Source organism: Salmo trutta, chromosome 25 (assembly GCF_901001165.1).
Source record: "Salmo trutta chromosome 25, fSalTru1.1, whole genome shotgun sequence".
Lineage (NCBI taxonomy): Eukaryota > Metazoa > Chordata > Actinopteri > Salmoniformes > Salmonidae > Salmo > Salmo trutta.
Genome location: NC_042981.1, coordinates 34,192,858 through 34,213,067, shown reverse-complemented (window position 1 = coordinate 34,213,067; position 20,210 = coordinate 34,192,858). Strand labels below are relative to the sequence as shown.

General features: G+C 45.2%; 1 protein-coding gene across 4 annotated transcripts in view; it reads left to right on the top strand.

Moving 5' to 3' along the window:
* Window positions 1–20,210, top strand: part of LOC115162472 (rho guanine nucleotide exchange factor 10) — a 90,749-nt gene that overhangs the window by 33,816 nt on the left and 36,723 nt on the right. For 2 of the 4 annotated variants that reach the window (XM_029713801.1, XM_029713803.1), the window contains 8 exons: window positions 3,499–3,644; window positions 4,109–4,293; window positions 9,950–9,976; window positions 10,043–10,143; window positions 10,672–10,799; window positions 16,348–16,448; window positions 16,951–17,072; window positions 17,261–17,347. In XM_029713801.1, coding sequence (XP_029569661.1) covers window positions 3,499–3,644; window positions 4,109–4,293; window positions 9,950–9,976; window positions 10,043–10,143; window positions 10,672–10,799; window positions 16,348–16,448; window positions 16,951–17,072; window positions 17,261–17,347 — 897 coding nt within the window. Of the gene's footprint in view, window positions 1–3,498; window positions 3,645–4,108; window positions 4,294–9,949; window positions 9,977–10,027; window positions 10,144–10,671; window positions 10,800–16,347; window positions 16,449–16,950; window positions 17,073–17,260; window positions 17,348–20,210 lie in introns of all 4 variants that reach the window. The other 2 variants (XM_029713802.1, XM_029713804.1) reach the window with 1 other exon arrangement.

Below are 20,210 nucleotides of genomic sequence, written 5' to 3'. Positions count from 1 at the left end.
AATGTGAAATTTCATAAATAGTAGAGAATTATTTATTTCAGCTTTAGTTTCTTTCATCACATTCCCAGTGGGTCAGAAGTTTACATGCACTCAAGTAGTATTTTGTAGCGTTGCCTTTAAATTGTTTAACAAACCTTTCAGGTAGCCTTCCACAAGCTTCCCACAATAAGTTGGGTGAATTTCGGCCCATTCCTCCTGACAGAGCTGATGTAACTGAGTCAGGTTTGTAGGCCTCCTTGCTCGCACACGCTTTTTCAGTTCTGCCCACAAATTTTCTATAGGATTGAGGTCAGGGCTTTGTGATGGCCACTCCAATACCTTGACTTTGTTGTCCTTAAGCCATTTTGCCACAACTTTGGAAGTATGCTTAGGGTCATTGTCCAGTTGGAAGACCCATTTGCGACCAAGCTTTAACTTTCTGACTGATGTTTTGATGTTGCTTCAATATATCCACATAATTTTCCTCCCTCATGATGCCATCTATTTTGTGAAGTGCACCAGTCCCTCCTGCAGCAAAGCAACCCCACAACATGATGCTGCCACCCCTGTGCTTCACGGTTGGATGGTGTTCTTTGGCTTGCAAGCCTCCCCCTTTTTCTTCCAAACATAACGATGGTCATTATGGCCAAACAGTTCTACTTTTGTTTCATCAGACCAGAGGACATTTCTCCAAAAAGTACGATCTTTGTCCCCATGTGCAGTTGCAAACCGTAGTCTGGCTTTTTTATGGTGGTTTTGGAGCAGTGGATTCTTCCTTGCTGAGCGGCCTTTCAGGTTATTTCGATATATAGGACTCGTTTTACTAAGGATATAGATACTTTTGTACCTGTTTCCTCCAGCATCTTCACAAGGTCCTTTGCTGTTGTTCTGGGATTGATTTGCACTTTTCACACCAAAGTACGTTCATCTCTAGGAGACAGAACGCGTCTCCTTCCTGAGCGGTATGATAGCTGCGTGGTCCCATAGTGTTTATACTTGCGTACTATTGTTTGTACAGATGAACGTGGTACCTTCAGGTGTTTGGAAATTGCTCCCAAGGATGAACCAGACTCGTAGAGGTCTACAATAATTTTTTCTGAGGTCTTGGCTGATTTTCTTTAGAATTTCCCATGATAGGCACTGAGTTTGAAGGTCGGCCTTGAAATACATCCACAGGTACACCTCCAATTGACTCAAATGATGTCAATTAGCCTATCAGAAGCTTCTAAAGCCATGACATCATTTTCTGGAATTTTCCAAGCTGTTTAAAGGCACAGTCAACTCAGTGTATGCAAACTTCTGAACCACTGGAATTATGATACAGTGAAATAATGGGTCTGGCCATAAACAATTGTTGGAAAAATTACTTGTGTCATGCACGAAGTAGATGTCCTAACCGACTTGCCAAAACTATAGTTTGTTAACAAGAAATGTGTGGAGTGGTTGAAAAACGAGTTTTAATGACTCCAACCTAAGTGTATGTAAACTTCCGACTTCATATGTATGTATGTATGTATGTATGTATGTATGTATGCTGCTCAAAACACTTAAACAACACATACTAGATCTGAATGAAAGAAATAATCTTATTATACTTTTTTCTTTACATAGTTGAATGTGCTGACAACAAAATCACACAAAAATAATCAATGGAAATCCAATTTATCAACCCATGGAGGTCTGGATTTGGAGTCACACTCAAAATTAAAGTGGAAAACCACACTACAGGCTGAACCAACTTTGATGCAATGTCCTTAAAACAAGTCAAAATGAGGCTCAGTAGTGTGTGTGTGTGGCCTCCACGTGCCTGTATGACCTCCCTACAACGCCTGGGCATGCTTCTGATGAGGTGGCGGATGGTCACCTGAGGGATATCCTCCCAGACCTGGACTAAAGCATCCGCCAACTCCTGGACAGTCTGTGGTGCAACGTGGCGTTGGTGGATGGAGCGAGACATGATGTTGCAGATGTGCTCAATTGGATTCAGGTCTGGGGAATGGGCGGGCCAGTCCATAGCATCAATGCCTTCCTCTTGCAGGAACTGCTGACACACTCCAGCCACATGAGGTCTAGCATTGTCTTGCATTAGGAGGAACCCAGGGCCAACCGCACCAGCATATGGTCTCACAAGGGGTCTGAGGATCTCATCTCGGTACCTAATGGCAGTCAGGCTACCTCTGGCGAGCACATGGAGGGCTGTGCGGCCCCCCAAAGAAATGCCACCCCACACCATGACTGACCCACCGCCAAACCGGTCATGCTGGAGGATGTTGCAGGCAGCAGAACGTTCTCCACGGCGTCTCCAGACTCTGTCACGTCTATCACGTGCTCAGTGTGAACCTGCTTTCATCTGTGAAGATCACAGGGCGCCAGTGGCGAATTTGCCTATCTTGGTGTTCTCTGGCAAATGCCAAACGTCCTGCACGGTGTTGGGCTGTAAGCACAACCCCCACCTGTGGACGTCGGGCCCTCATACCACCCTCATGGAGTCTGTTTCTGACCGTTTGAGCAGACACATGCACATTTGTGGCCTGCTGGAGGTCATTTTGCAGGGCTCTGGCAGTGCTTCTCCTGCTCCTCCTTGCACAAAGGCGGAGGTAGCGGTCCTGCTGCTGGGTTGTTGCCCTCCTACGGCCTCCTCCACGTCTCCTGATGTACTGGCCTGTCTCCTGGTAGCGCCTCCATGCTCTGGACACTACGCTGACAGACACAGCAAACCTTCTTGCCACAGCTCGCATTGATGTGCCATCCTGGATGAGCTGCACTACCTGAGCCATTTGTGTGTGTTGTAGACTCCGTCTCATGCTACCACTAGAGTGAAAGCACCGCCAGCATTCAAAAGTGACCAAAACATCAGCCAGGAAGCATAGGAACTGAGAAGTGGTCCCCACCTGTAGAACCACTCCTTTATTGGGGGTGTCTTGCTAATTGCCTATAATTTCCACCTGTTGTCTATTCCATTTGCACAACAGCATGCGAAATGTATTGTCAGTGTTGCTTCCTAAGTGGACAGTTTGATTTCACAGAAGTGTGATTGACTTGGAGTTACATTGTGTTGTTTAAGTGTTCCCTTTATTTTTTTGAGGTGTGTGTGTGTGTGTGTGTGTCTCAGTACCTGATACGGAGGAAGGTTTAATATCAGTATTCCCTACTGTCTAATTATTTGTCTGCCCACAAGCGCTAACAGCCACCGCATGGCATCTATATTTATGGAGGTGTGTATGCTGCGAAGTGCATTTACTGTGTCTAAATGCACACTTGTCTGTAAACTGGATGTGCTTAAAATAGTATGTGTATATTCTACTTTAACTAAATATACATGTCACCCTTGACAAGGACCACACTTAAAAGTTCTACTGAGATCTAACAAATGTCTTCCCTGCAATATCTAGAGAATGTATTTAGAAATCATGGGGATTACCATGCATTTACAATAAATCATAAATTCACCTTGGGGAGGATTGTCAAATCCATTGTAGCTGACCTCTGACCGCTGCGTCTCCCTTGGTTACCCACCAGCTCCTGAGCAACGACAGCCGTTACCTGATTCGCTCGGACGACATGGTGGAGACGGTCTACAACGACCGCGGTGAGGTCATCAAAACCAAGGAGCGACGCCTTTTTCTTCTCAACGACGTGCTCATGTGTGCCACGCCCAACGTCCGGTAAGACCCAACGCACCAAACACGGTAACCACCTTGGCCAGGATTTATATCCACAGACAGAGCACCCTTTCTGGGTATGATTCTGATCAGCTCCCTATGGTGGCGTGAGTGCCCTGTAATTACACTAGTGACTACTGTATGTCCATAGAACACTTCACCTCACTGGCTCTGGCAGGAAGATATTTGAGCTATATGAAATAGTCATAGCTTTAATACAGCATACCATATGCCTGGCAATGTTAAATCATTTAGCCTACCTTTTGATTGAATTGTCTCTTATTTATTTATTCTAAACTTTAGTTTACCCTGATTGTGTTTACACCAACTCATACGGGAGTGATGAAGACCCTCTTGATCAAGTTGAATCTTGATTGAGGCAACTTTTATTGATCACTGAAGAAAAGCAGCAATGCTCAGCCTATTGTATGTCAGACTACTTCACCGTGTCCTCTTCCTCTATCCAGGTGCAGTGTGGATGGCAGTGGTAGTGGCAACGTCCCCCTGGGCCAGAAGTTCCTGCTGAAGTGGAGTGTCCCTCTGAGCTTTGTGGACGTGGTAGAGTTTGGTTCCAGTGAGGACATGGGCGACAACAGCCGCTTCACCCCCCAACCCCACTCTGGAGAGAAGGTGGTCGTCAACGCCAAGCCAAGTACGTCCCGGTCACAGGGGTCTTTCTGGGTCCTGATTTCTATCGGAATGGGTGAAATGAAATAAGATATGATGTGTATGTGGTTTGGGGGTGTACAGAGCGCCCCAAAGGCCCGGAACCCTGATATTTGATTAGCAATTAGCTTGGCGGTCTGGACTGGAGGTCTGAAACTCTGGCTTTTCCATTCCATGATGCAATCATTCCTTTATGACCCCATAACTATTCATAAAGAGGGGAATATGAGGTCTTATATTGAAATACCATGCCATTACTGTGTACAGTGGCTGTACATCGCATATACAGTACAGGGAGCAATAACTTGTTTTCTGTTGTGTGTAAAATCAATACCATTTCCTCTTACTGCAAATGATACTTCAACACCCCCTTTTGAAATATTGATGCGTTCTAGATGATTACTGTAATTATCTAGCAGCCTGCTTGGCCAGCTCTCAGTGGGCTCAGATCAACACAACAGGCTCTACATGACCCACTTATGTTAGAAAGCCCCCCGTGATTGGTTAGTATCTCGGATTACAGCGTTGCAGCAACCTACTCAATAAAACAGAGCCAACTTCCTTATAATAATAGATTCATTTCAGACATCATCGACAAATCCATCATCTTCTGTGTGCCAGGCTTTCCCTCTGGAACCAATGAGCGACGTTTTAAAATGGCGCGCGTCCTTGGAGCGACTGCATGGTGTTTTGAGTCTATAAGAAGCCAACTCCACCCTGCACCGTCTGCAGGGTCAGTGACTTCACTCTTTCCACTGGGTTCCCCCCCCCCCCCGGTCTGCTCTGGCAGCTGTCCGGCCCGGCCGTTTCATTAAACTCCTTATTGGAAACCATCATAACCAGACTGTATGATTTGTGGTCATAGCCATGCCGTTGCTGTTTTTAGTCCAGAACATTCACCCGGACTCCTGACTACCAACCAGATATGGCTAATGTGTAATGTAAAGGTACGTTAGTGTGCTTTCCATTTAGCTAGTGTTGTGTTCAGGTGGTGACAGCCGCTACACCCACTGGGGAAGGAAGGCAGGGAGGATGTTATGCACAGGAGGTTGGTGGCACCTTAATTGGGGAGGACGGGCTTGTGGTAATGGTTGGACCGGAAGAGGGTGGCATGGTATCATATATATCAAAACCAAGGTTTCCATTCCATTTATGCCATTCCAGCCATTATGAGGAGCGGTCCTCCCCTCCGTTAGCCTCCACTGATGCTGTGGCGTAACTACTTTATCGTATGCTCGTCGTAGGTGTGGTTTTCTGTGCGTGGCAGGATGTGGCTGAGCAGACCACGGTCTTATTCCACCTAGCTCTCCGATGCCTGCGGCCCTCTGTCCGTCTCATCAGTGGTGCTAGTATGATCTAGTCCACTACATGTGTATAAAGCCGTTGCAACTCATTCGCATCCCCTGCCACATCCCTTTGATATATTGACTCTTAGTTGTATTACCAGGGTTATGTTCTACTGTACAATGCCGTTTAGCCACTGTGATGTTCGATGACTTTATAGTTTGTTAGTAGCCATGCAATTTTGACCCACGTGCCTGGAGGAGGATGACCGTCTACATCAGATCACATTCTATTGGTCACATACCCATGGTTAGCAGATGTTAATGCGAGTGTAGCGAAATGCTTGTGCTTGTAGTTCTGACAGTGCAGTAATATCTAACATAATACACACATCTAAAGGGATGGAATAAGAGTATGTACATATTAATATATGGATGAGCGATGGCTGAGCGGCATAGGCAAGATGCAATAGATGGTACAAGGTACAGTATATACATATGAGATGAGTAATGTAAGATATGTTAACATTAAAGTGGCATTATTTATAGTGGCATTGTATAAAGTGACTAGTGATCCATTTTATTAAAATGGCTAGTGATATGAGTCTCTATGTAGGCAGCAGCCTCTGAGTTAGTGATTGCTGTTTAGCAGTCTGATGGCCTTGACATAGAAGCTGTTTCTCTGTCCCAGCTTTAATGCACCTGTACTGACCTCGCCTTCTGGATGGTAGCGGGGTGAACAGGCAGTGGCTCTGGTGGTGGTTGTCCTTGGTGATCTTTTTGGCCTTGCTGTGACATCGGGTGCTGTAGGTGTCTTGGAGGGCAGGTAGTTTGCCCACGGTGATACGTTGTACAGACCACACAACCATCTGGAGAGCCTTGCGGTTGAGGACGGTGCAGTTCCCATACCAGGCGGTGATGCAGCCCGAAAGGATGCTCTCGATTGTGTATCTATAAAAGTTTGTCAGGGTTTTAGGTGACAAGACAAATTTCTTCAGCCTCCTGAGGTTGAAGAGGTGTTGTGCCTTTTTCACCACACTGTCTGTGTGGGTGGACCATTTCCGTTTGTCAGTGATGCGTATGCCGAGGAACTTAAAACGTTCCACCTTCTCCACTACTGTCCCTTCGATGTGGATAGGGGGGTGCTCCCTCTGCTGTTTCCTGAAGTCCATGATCATCTCCTTTTGTTTTGTTGACGTCGAGTGAGAGGTTGTAAATGGATGTAATTGTGCATAAGCCTGTGTTATTTAGGAGTCCATTAGTTATCTACTGTTCTGCTCTCATCAATATTCTTAAAGCACAGGACCCCGGGTGAAGTTGACCATATGGGCCATTCCTTTTTTTTTGTTGCTCATCCTCTTACTCACTGAAATGCCAGGGGATAAGCAAGCTTTCCTCTCCTCTCTCTCGTTGACTGCCCAACTGCCACCCTGTCTCCTTTCCTCTCCCAAGCCTCTTAAGGTGTGGGCATGTTTCCTATCCAAAACAGTTTGGAACCGTTTGTGCATATATTATGTAATTTTGTGAAATTATTTGGTTTGTTTTAGACCTTGGCAAGTTTTTTTTTTTTTTTTTTTGGCCTGTTCATCCACGCAACATTTTTTTTCTCGAGGCAAGCTGAAGTCTACACACCTTTGTTGATTGGTCAACAGTAGGGATTCTTCAATTTAGTTTGTCATTCAACAAAACATCTTAGATTGCGTGACTAAGATGTCACAATTAATGACAACTCAAAAATCTATCTTAGATTAATGTTGACTATTTTGAATAAGTGTATACTGGCTACGGCATTTCAAGATGGACAAACAATACTATTGCTGCTTTTTCTCAGTTTTCAAGTGAAGGGCTTTTTAAGGCAGTACGCAAACGCTGCCAGCTGAACCGAAGCAAGCGGAAGGCTTTACCCACTCACCCACCCGTTATACCTCCATCTGCCCTCTAATCTGCCACAGACGGCCTGATGGGGGGCTGAAAACGGCACGGTCAACAGCAGCATCTGGACCGACAGACAGGCAGGCATGTTCCTAGCCAGCTGTCTAGTCCTGACCTAGGTTAGACCCCCAGTAACCAATTGCCCTGAGATGATCCACATGTACTGAATAGCAGTCTGGTTCACCTCAGTAATGTTAGCTAATTGAACTTGACATGGAACTAGAATTGAAGACATTAGAGTATGGTAATTTTCACCTGACAGTAATGGGTCAGGCCATGTCACCCCCCGATTTCTTCAATACTGATTAGATTTTCCCTAATCAGTCCTCTGTGTCTCTGAACTGGCTATGTGGAAAAACCCTTACTCTCAGCCTCTCTGTCTCTCTCTCCCCCCATATTCCAATATGTTCTGCCAAAGCCACTGGTGACCTGCCTACTAAAGAGGCAATGAAAACACGGTCCAGCGTATAATGTCACAGTTCCCTGTGCTCTGCTCTGGATGTCTGTGTGCCTACCTCGCGTCTGTTGTGCTCCGCTTAGCTAATTGGGACCACCAAAAGAGATGGGTCAGTTAAATTGACAAAGACTTTCAAACAATAAACCATGGCCCTTTGTTCCTCTGGCTGAGCCTGTCATAGTTCCACATGGTAAGAAGTTGAGAGTCTTGAGGAATATGCGATTTATAGCAGGTCGAGGAATCATCCAAAGACCCGGTTACTTGAAGATGTCACAGTCTCTTCCAAGCTTTGTGAGTGTGCCAGGACCTTCACACAAAGGCCTAATTGAGGAGTTTGTGCCCTCGCTGTAATGGCTTAGCCAGTCTCTTCTGCATTTCTGCATTACTTTATGACCAGCCATGATGCTGTGTAGGTCCGTGTACCTGTAGCACAGTAATGGTTGAGGTGGGCGGCACCAGTCCAGGGTACTTGTCCATTGCACTCACTCTCATTATGGCTTATTATATCCTCTATCAGTGTTTGTCAGAGCCTATAATAACAACAATTTTATCAGCATGGAGATGAATCGTGGCCTGTGGAATTCCCATGGATGACAAGCCAAAGAGCACGACTCTGAAGCTTTTTCAGCGTTTCTGTCCTGACCTGGTTCCAACCACTCAGACTTCATTAAGACAGATGAGGCATGAATATTTGAACACCATTAGACAAGGCAATTAGCCCAATAGAGCAGAAACGCCATCACATTTTTACATGCTTCAGAATTAAAGAGAAATTATTTTTAATCATATGCTTTCAACCAAACAAAATATTGTCTGAAAAATGGAAATATACGTGGAATGATGTTTTGGTGCATGATGAAGAGCGAGTCCCTGAATTAGCTTCCTGTATGTACATTTTAGTGAAGCGCAAACATGGTGGCAGTTTCTCTGAGGGTCCTCTCTGGGCCAGTCCTGGGGAAGGCTGGAGCAGTTGCCATGGAGCTGGAACACTAGGGCAGTGTGAAGGGCCATATAGAGCCCACAAAGTAGACTATCAAAACCAGAGGGAACTCCAGGAATCCTGGCGCCAGAAATTCCCATTCACATGAACCCTTCCCCTCCAAGTTCCAATCTGCTGCCTTATGAGCGTGACAAAATAGAAGTTGAAAAGTCATATGGTGAAATGATCTTTAAGAGCTTCCCTGCTTACTTGTTAGCTAACAGTCCCATATGCTGCAGTGTAAATTGTATCGTATGATGACTTGTTGGCAGGCTTGTCTGAAAGACGAGGAGGGTCATCCTCTCTATGCTGGAGGTTTTAATGTGAGCTACAGCCTAGAGAGAAGGCTATGTGCTGGCAGAGCCTACAAGAGGCCCATCGCTCTCTTTCTCACTCTGATGAGTCAGACTCTTTGTCTGTGTCTCTGTCATTTACAGGCTGAGCGCTGACAAACAAAGCAGTCCGTTGTCCTGAGCTGGACCCACAGAAACACAGTAATCACTCACTTCACTGGCTTGTTGGTTAGGCAAGGCACATCTACGCGCGCGCACACGTTTTATTTATTTATATATATATACACACACACACACACACACACACACACACACACACACACACACACACACACACACACACACACGGAACAGCAGAGAATAGCTTGGCCTCAGGAAACTGCTGTTAGGTAACGGTACTCAAGTGAAAACATTCCCAAAGCACACACACACATACTCCGTCACTGTGGTCCTGTGGTTCAGTGCCATTCCAAGTGAGTTTGCACACATGTCGCAGATCTCTGTGGGAAACAGATCTGACTGTTATTGATCTTTGTCTGGCAGATCTTATTTGACCTCCTGCTTTCAATGCCCAGGAATTGCCTTTGAGATATTTATGGCTCATATTCTTGGGTAAATGGTTGCAGATGGGCTATGGGTTCAGATTTGTGAATCACAACTTACTTCACTTGGTAATCCATTTTTTTTTCTGTTGACAGGGATAGTCCTAGGTAAGGTGTACGTGGGTCCAGGGCAGCTGATTAGTTTATTCAACTTCTCATTGTCTCTCTTTCCAGATAAGCTGTACATGGGTCCAGGCCAGCTGTACCAGGACCTGCAGAATCTCATCCACGACCTCAGCCTGGTCAACCAGATCTCCAGAATGATCGGTAGCCTCAAGGGAAACTACCAGGTGAGCAGCATTTATCGCTGCATTCATTTTAAGTCTTGTTTTCGTCGAGTGAAAATACAACTATATTATTTGCCTGTGTGTAAATATGTCCCTGAGGTTTTGATGTGTCATGTCGAGCTGTGGCCACAGCAGACATAGGGCCCTGACAAACACTGTAGTCTGGTGTACAGTAATTTGCCCAGACAGCGCTGTGTGGTGCTGGACTGTGAGACCCAACTAGCCAGTGTTTGTTTATGTGTGAGTCCTGTCAGAGACGGAGGGCATAGTGGTGGGGGAGCAGAGAACAGGCCAGAGGCACACAGAGAAACATGTGTCTCTCACACAACACAGAGGGGGGGCTTTTGTGGTCAATTTGTACGAGCTGGTGTGTGGAGTCAATCTCTGCTCGCCCAATGGCATGACTTGAAAACCGTAATAGATCTAGTTTTCATCCAACATTATGGACGACGTTATAAGCAGTGTCTTGTGTTAATACTTTATCTGACTCGCTCTCGCTCTCTCTTCTCTCCCTCCACCCCTCTCTTGTAGAACGTTAACCCTACGGTGGCCCATGACTGGGTGTCGGGTCTGCAGCGTCTCATTCTGAAGAAGGAGGAGGAGATCCGGGCTGCAGATCGCTGTAGGATCCAGCTGCAGCTGCCTGGCAAACAGGACAAGTCAGTGTCTCACCCACATCACTGTCTCTCTCTTATAGACCTCTCACCCACATCACTGTCTCTCTCTTATAGACCCCTCGCCCACATCACTGTCTCTCTCTTATAGACCCCTCGCCCACATCACTGTCTCTCTCTTATAGACCCCTCGCCCACATCACTGTCTCTCTCTTATAGACCCCTCGCCCACATCACTGTCTCTCTCTTATAGACCCCTCGCCCACATCACTGTCTCTCTTATAGACCCCTCGCCCACATCACTGTCTCTCTCTTATAGACCCCTCGCCCACATCACTGTCTCTCTCTTATAGACCCCTCGCCCACATCACTGTCTCTCTCTTATAGACCCCTCGCCCACATCACTGTCTCTCACGCTCTCGCACTCTCTCTCTCACACTAGGTCAGGCCCCTATGTCCTCACTCCCTCACTGTCCTCTCTCACCATCCAGGAATGGGCACAGACTTACTGTCACGGTGGATAAACAACTTGAGCTTTGTCCTAATATGATCTCGGGGGTACGATTTTGAGTCTGTTAGAGCTCTATGCTCTCTGCTGTGGAGCAGTGTGTCTCTCACCTCAGAGAAGACAGTGCAGCCGTTTCATCCACTCATTACTATAGGAGAGTACTCCCTCCACATGGTCCTTCCATGGCCCACTGGCACCTTGAACTTGTTGACTCTCACTCTGCCTGCCGTTTTTAACTGGTCAAATTACCTCTTACTTCTGGGCATCGCGTTTTGAGACTCAGCTGTGCTGCTGTCATTCCTCTCTGATCCCTCCATCTAAAAACACCACATTCCAGAGAGATGGAGTGAGAGAGTGTAAGGCAAGATGCATGCCAGAGAGATGTTATTTACGTTAGCTGATATTAGCTGTTATAAACACCGTTGGCTTCCATTACCTCACAGCCCTGTCTGTCTGCTGTCTCTAAGACCCTTTTCACACTACGACAGACTCTCTAGAGGTTTTGAGAGAATACCCTCTCGACTATACCTTTTTTAAATAATGTGGACTTGCGCACTTGCTACGTCTCCAGCGCTGTCTCTGGAGGTAGCGCACGACGCTCGCCCGACAGTTGCCCCCCTCCGAGCAGGGCAATGTGAACAGAATTGTCTCGTCCAGCCCCACATCCTACAATATATTAATTGTAATAGTGGAGTATTGATTTTGAAACAGCTGAAATGTAGACATTTTCCTAATATATAACAGAACCGTTATTTTAACCGCTTAAAAATGTTTTTGTTTTTTTTTACATTCTGAGCATTTTTTTTCTTCCAGTCCCACAAATGCAACAAAGTGCTTATGCAAAACTGTCAAACTTATTCCAGTGTCTGCCTGCCAGCTGAAAATCTTTGCTGTGTGTAGAAATACCTGCCCCTCTCTCCGAAGCATTCGGTCTACTGTAGCTACTGATGTTTCAGGCGTGATTCAGAAATTAGGGAGAGAAATGTTTAATTAGAGAATAATGTATTAACTTTTTCAATGCTAGTTAACTATAGTATCCTTATCTCGTTTCACATTGGATTTATTAACTACGAAAAGTAAGACGTGTTTTCATTTGAGTTCTGGTGCCGCTCTGCACACAATCTTGCTAGCTAGCTCTGGTCTGGCTCTATCAAACTGAAATGGAACTGAGAGTCATGGTCAAGGGCTAGCTCTGGTCCAACGTTAGTCAAGCCAACTCTATGAAGTACAAAAACATTCAAAGTTCCTTCATAGAAGCCGCTCCTCCGTAGGTATAATTCTGTGGGCCTAATTTAGATAATGTATGTCATAACAACAAGATGCCCAGTGCTTCATGCCCAGCACTCTTCTCACCCGCTAAATTTCAGTCGCACCCAACACTACACTATAGGGGCGGCAGGTAGCCTAGCGGTTAGGAGCGTTGGGCCAGTAACCAGTTGAATGTGTTCAGTTGTGCAGCTGACAAGGTATCCCCTTTGCCTTTTTTGTCCAATGTATGTACATAGATTGCCCGTTCCATAGCAAGCTGCTCTATCCATTGGTCAAGTAATTTCATGTCAAGCTAAATGTACAATAAAATGTATTTCAGAAGTTTTAAAAAGGAACGATCTAAACAGTTACTTTTCTGGGGTTCGAACCGGCTCAGGATTTTAGTTTGCTGGTCAGAACAGTGGATCGGGGGGAGGGTCCTTTACACAGAAAAAGAGACAGCAACTATGATTGGACAATATAACTAATAACAGGGCTGAGCTTGCTTTATGCAGAGTTGTATCGTGTTGGCCTTTTGCATCTGTAATTAAAAAAGTTATTCACACAGCATGTCATCACTTGTGTTGATTTGATTAATTCCAGTCAATAATTTCAGATTAAATAGGCCTAGGTAGCCCCCCAAAAATTGAATAAACCAAATTTGATCACATTAATATTTTCTCAGAACACAAATAAAGGGGCCTATATAAGGCTATAAATACATGACGTTACCGCTTCATTTCCCCTGACCAGGCACAGATGGGATCAGAAAGGATCTAAGCTACCTGCAGCTGTGGTTGTTATAGGCTGCAGTTAATCAGACTGAAGCACAGATTCATTGTGCACGAGTTGACAAATCATGAGGCAATTCAATGTATACATTTTGGGGTGGCGTGTAGGGGCTTCCTATAAAACAGCTCGTCGCTTGTCGCAACTCCCCATACAGTTGAAGTCGGAAGTTTACATACACTTAGGTTGTAGTCAATAAAACAAATTTTTTAGCCACGCCACAGATTTCTTGTTAACAAACTATAGTTTTGGCAAGTCGGTTAGGACATCTACTTTGTGCATGACACGAGTAATTTTTCCAACAAATGTTTACAGACAGATTATTTCAATTATAATTCACTGTATCACAATTCCAGTGGGTCAGAAGTTTACATACACTTACACTGTGCCTTTTAAACAGCTTGGAAAATTCCAGAAAATGGTGTCATGGCTTTAGAAGCTTCTGATAGGCTAATTGATATCATTTGAGTCAATTGGAGGTGTACCTGTGGATGTATTTCAAGGCCTACCTTTAAACTCAGTGCCTCTTTGCTTGACATCATGGGAAAATCAAAAGAAATCAGCCAACACCTCGGAAGAAAAATTGTAGCCCTTCACGAGTCTGGTTCATCCTTGGGAGCAATTTCCAAACACCTGAAGGTACCACGTTCATCTCTACAAACAACAGTACGCAAGTATAAACACCATGGGACCACACAACCATCATACCGCTCAGGAAGGAGATGCGTTCTGTACTTTGATGCGAAAAGTGCAAATCAATCCCAGAACAGCAGCAAAGGACCTTGTGAAGATGCTGGAGGAAACGGGTACAAAAGTATCTATATCCACAGTAAAACGAGTCCTATATCAACATAACCTGAAAGGCCGCTCAGCAAGGAAGAAGCCACTGCTCCAAAACCGCCATTAAAAAAAGCCAGACTACGGTTTGCAACTGCACATGGGGACAAAGATTGTAGTTTTTGGAGAAATGTCCTCTGGTCTGATGAAACAAAAATAGAGCTGTTTGGCCATAATGACCATCGTAATGTTTGGTGGAAAAAGGGGGACATTTGCAAGCCGAAGAAAACCATCCCAACCGTGAAGCACGGGGGTGGCAGCATCATGTTGTTGGGGTGCTTTGCTGCAGGTGGGACAGTTGCACTTCACAAAATAGATGGCATCATGAGGTGGGAAAATTATGTGGATATATTGAAGCAACATCTCAAGACATCAGTCAGGAAGTGAAAGCTTGGTCGCAAATGGGTCTTCCAAATGGACAATGACCCCAAGCATACTTCCAAAGTTGTGGCAAAATGGCCTAAGGACAACAAAGTCAAGGTATTGGAGTGGCCATCACAAAGCCCTGACCTCAATCCTAAAGAAAATTTGTGGGCAGAATTGAAAAAGCGTGTGCGAGCAAGGAGGCCTACAAACCTGACTCGGTTACACCAGCTCTGTCAGGAAGAATGGGCCAAAATTCACCCAACTTATTGTGGGAAGGCTACCCGCAACGTTTGACCCAAGTTAAACAATTTAAAGGCAATGCTACCAAATACTAATTGAGTGTATGTAAACTTCTGACCCACTGGGAATGTGATGAAAGTAATAAAAGCTAAAAATAAATCATTCTCTCTACTATTATTCTGACATTTCACATTCTTAAAATAAAGTGGTGATCCTAAGACAGGGAATTTTTACTATGATTAAATGTCAGGAATTGTGAAACTGAGTTGAAATGCATTTGGCTAAGGTGTAAACTTCCGACCTTAACTGTATATTATACCCACATTTTCAGACGCAATTAGCTTTTACCACATGTAGGCCAAATTATTTGATATTTTTAAAAATGAAGCCTGATGAAGTAATGTAAGTCAGCTAGGTATTTTTCATATTTGTATGAGAGGGTTAGTAGGCCTAATTTTTGATAGGCTAACGTTACTTGAAGACAGGCTGTTAGCAACTCTGCTTTTGTCTTGAAGCTAAAATGTAATGAGTATTGCCTTCAGATGAGAAAATAAACCCTTTTTCTCTGCACGTCCTTGTGTATTGTTGCATTATTCAAGAGTGTGATGTGGTTTGGTTCCATTTTTCAATTCTGTAATATGGTTAAGATAAAGTCGCGTGCATAGTTGAGGCATGCTGGCTAGTGCCTGTACTGGGATATTTTATAGGGATAGTTACGGTAAATGTCCATTGCCTAGCGCCAAACCCACATGACGTTCCGTTGTGGATGTGAATTGAAAAGTTAATGTACATATTGTGTCAATTGAAATGTCACTGTGCTGCCTCCTTCAACTTTTGTCATTGAGAAAGGCCCTTAACGAGAGCAGGATCACATGTCCTTTCAGCTGTTAGGGTCACACAGATTCCCCTCCCCCGACAGCAAGCCATGTCACCCACCATCTCCGATTTGTTCTGTAGTTAGAAACGGATAAGATAAGCATTCCGGAAACATTATTTTGTTGAAATATATAATTTGATCTTTGAGAAATTAAGCAAATTGATTGCGCCCTGATTGGACATTTTCATTTATATAATATTCTATAATTATAGTACCTAAAATCCGATTTAGACCGAACTTTTTATCTAACAATGTGGAAGACATGAGGAATCCAAAGAGGTGCTCAAAAGTGATCCACGGACACCCCACGCCAGCCCCTCCCCCCCCAACAACGTGTGTGTGTGTGTGTGTGTGTGTGTGTGTGTGTGTGTGTGTGTGTGTGTGTGTGTGTGTGTGTGTGTCTATATAGCATCAGTTCTCTATTTGTCAAGTAGTATGGTGCTGCGGCTTAGGGTATTGTATCTTCATCCTATGTAATGTATTAGTCATTAAAGTTGTTGGGTTTATGTCACGTCTTACATCCTGATATTACGAGGTTCTGACCACTAGATTGTGCTGTTCCTGCTATTAGGTGATTATTTAAAAAAAATTGAAGTGAATGTCGTGATGCAGAACCGTTAATACACTCCAGGATTCAATCTCTTACACAAATGTAAATTCTGTGACAGTGATACTGTCACTGTCTCAACACTGCTGTCTGTCATTTATCTCTTTCTCTTTCTTGGCAGGTCTGGCAGGCCCACATATTTTTCTGCTGTGTTCAATACCTTCTCTCCAGCCATCAAACAGTCCTGGATCAGTAACCTGCAGATGGCCAAGCTGGCTCTGGGTATGTCTTAGTCTGGCCTCAGTCACAATCACAGACCCAATGCTCTGTCTGTCTGTGTTGGATATTTTGTGTTCCCTATTGCTTCTCCCTACTGCCTCTTGTCACTTTGTAGTTCCATAGAGGACTGTAGTGAGTGTATGCAGCGGGACAGCCTCTCTCTGCCTCACTGCCCTTTTCCACTTGTGATTATTTTAAACTGCCACTGGCTTCGTGGCTCATTTCCAAACTCAAGGTTTAGTTGCATAGCAATGGGTATTTAAAAATCAGTGTTTACCAAGCAAATATCATAAGTTGAAATTCCCTTTTTTCCCCAGCCCTGGCTCATTGGACTGTAAAATGGATTGTAAAGTTATAATGTCTGAATCTGGTGTTCAGATTATGGAATTAGGTGTTATGTAACATATTTGGAAATGTAATATTTCACGGTTTGAATTTAGGATCACTGCTCCACACTGGAGATGGTGTTCCTCTTAGAAATGAAATGGTGTGTGTGTGTTAACAGAGGAGGACAACCTGCAGGGCTGGTTCTTTGCGGAGGATGATGGTAACCAGATCAAGAAGCAGAAACATCCTCTGCTGCTCAGGCAGATGCCTGTGGTCATGTCCAAACTACAGGAGTTCAAGGTGGGCATCACCTCCCCCATACCACCTCCTCTGTCAGCCATGGGCAGGGTCAATGGCTCCATCTAAAGATGACCTATCCCTTGACCGCATCAATCATTTGTTACAATGTCATGTAGGAAACTAGTACAATTTACATACACCACTCTTCACTTTACATGTGTAAGTCTGTTTCTCTTTATCTCTGTCAGGTGGAGTGTGCGGTCCATAACCCCGAGCCCCACATCAACATAGGGAGCACAGCAGACACACCTGCACTCGGACACGGCTGTGTGTGGGTGAGCAGGACACCTGGCTTTTTGTCATTTGATGGCACTTTACTTGAACCCTTGGTAATGAGGCCTAAACAACAATTGAAGTCATAGATGTTATAAAAGAGATTGTCAATGGACAGCATGGACATCATTGCATTACAAATGATGCCAACTTAGGTCTGTTGTGCTTTTTTTTGACTAAAATGGCGCCGGAAGAAATGGCAGCAGTTTTACGGGCACCCAACCAATTTTGCTATTATGTGGGTTTTTCCCCCCGCGTTATTTGTAACTTATTTTGTACATAATGTTTCTGCCACCGTATCTTACGGCAGAAAAGAGCTTCTGGATATCAGGACAGCGATCACTCACCTCGGATTAGATGAAGATTTTTTTTCTTCAACAAGCAGGACGCACAGGACGTTCTCCGAACACCCGACAAGGCCAACATCCCAGTTATTTGCAAGAGGAGGAGACGCAGGTACACAGAGCAGGATGCCTCGTGAGGATCCGCAGAAGGCGAGTGGGAAAGCTGCAGTTACCGTCAATATTACTCGCCAACGTGCAATCATTGGACAATAAATTAGACGAGGTACGATCACGAATATCCTACCAACGGAACATCAAAACTGTAATATCCTATGTTTCACGGAATCGTGGCTGAATGACAACATGGATATTCAGCAAGCAGGATATACGCTGCACCGGCAAGATGGAACAGCACACTCTGGTAATACGGGGAGGGGGGGGGGGGCACGGTCTGTGCATGTAAACAACAGCTGGTTCACAATCTAAGGACGTCTCTAGATTTTGCTCGCCTGAGGTAGAGTATCTTGTGACAAATTGCAGGCCACACTACTTGCCTAGAGAGTTTTCAGCTACACTTTTCGTGGCTGTTTATTTACCACCACAGACAGATGCTGGCACTAAGACCGCACTCAGTCAGCTGTATAAGGAAATAAGCAAACAGGAAATCACTCACCCAGAGGCGGTGCTCCTAGTGGCCGGAGACTTTAATGCCGGGAAACTTAAATCAGTTCTACCTAATTTCTATCAACATGTTAAATGTGCAACCAGAGGGGAAAAAAGTTCTAGATCACCTGTACTCCACACACAGACGCGTACAAAGCTCTCCCTCGCCCTCCATTTGGTAAATCCGACCACAACTCTATCCTCCTGATTCCAGCTTACAAGCAAAAATTAAAGCAGGAAGCACCAGTGACTAGATCAATAAAAAAGTGGTCAGATGAAGCAGATGTTAAACTACAGGACTATTTTGCTATCACAGACAGGAACATGTTCCGAGATTCTTCCGATGGCATTGAGGAGTACACCACATCAGTCACTGGCTTTATCAATAAGTGCATCGAGGATGTCGTCCCCACAGTGACTGTCCGTACATATCCCAACCAGAAGCCATGGATTACAGGCAACATTCGCACTGAGCTACAGGGTAGAGCTGCCGCTTTCAAGGTGCGGGACTCTAACCCGGAAGCTTATAAGAAATCCTGCTATGCCCTGCGACGAACCATCAAACAGGCAAAGCATCAATACAGGGCTAAGATTGAATCGTACAACACCGGCTCCGACGCTCATCTTATGTGGCAAGGCTTGCAAACTATTAGACTTCAAAGGGAAGCACAGCCGCGAGCTGCCCAGTGACACGAGTACCAGACGAGTTAAATCACTTCTATGTTCGCTTTGAGGCAACACTGAGGCATGCATGAGAGCATCAGCTGTTCTGGACGACTGTGTGATCACGCTCTCCATAGTCGACGTGAGTAAGACCTTTAAACAGATCAACATTCACAAGGCTGTGGGGCCAGACGTATTACCAGGACGTGTACTCCGGGCATGTGCTGACCAACTGGCAGGAGTTTTCACTGACATTTTCAACATGTCCCTGATTTTGAGTCTGTAATACCAACATGTTTCAAGCAGACCACCATAGTCCCTGTGCCCAAGTACACCAAGGCAACCTGCCTAAATGACTACAGACTCGTAGCACTCACGTCCATAGCCATGAAGTGCTTTGAAAAGCTGGTAATGGCTCACATCAACACCATTATCCCAGAAATCCTAGACCCACTGCAATTTTCATACCGCCCAAACAGATCCACAGATGATGCAATCTCTACTGCACTCCACACTGCCTTTTCCCACCCGGACAAAAGGAACACCTATGTGAGAATACTATTCATTGACTACAGCTCAGCGTTCAACACCATAGTACCCTCAAAGCTCATCACTAAGCTAAGGATCCTGGTACTAAACACCTCCCTCTGCAACTGGATCCTGGACTTCCTGACGGGCCGCCCCCAGGTGGGTAGGCCGCCCCCAGGAGGTTAGGTAGCAACACATCTGCCATGCTGATCCTCAACACTGGAGCCCCCCAGGGGTGCGTGCTCAGTCACCTCCTGTACTCCCTGTTCACCCACGACTGCATGGCCAGGTACGACTCCAACACCATCATTAGGTTTGCTGACGACACAACAGCGGTAGGCCTGATCAACGACGAGACCGCCTATAGGGAGGAGGTCAGACTTGGCCGGGTGGTACCAGAATAACAACCTATCCCTCAAGGTAACCACGACTAAGGAGATGATTGTGGACTACAGGAAAAGGAGGACCGAGCACGCCCTCATTCTCATCGACGGGGCTGTAGTGGAGCAGGTTGAGAGCTTCAAGTTCCTTGGTGTCCACATTTTACATCAAACTAGAATGGTCCAAACACACCAAGACAGTTGTGAAGAGGGCACGACAAAGCCTATTCCCCCTCAGGAAACTAAAAAGATTTGGCATGGGTCCTCAGATCCTCAAAAGGTTCTACAGCTGCAACATCGAGAGCATCCTGACGGGTTGCATCACTGCCTGGTATGGCAATTGCTCG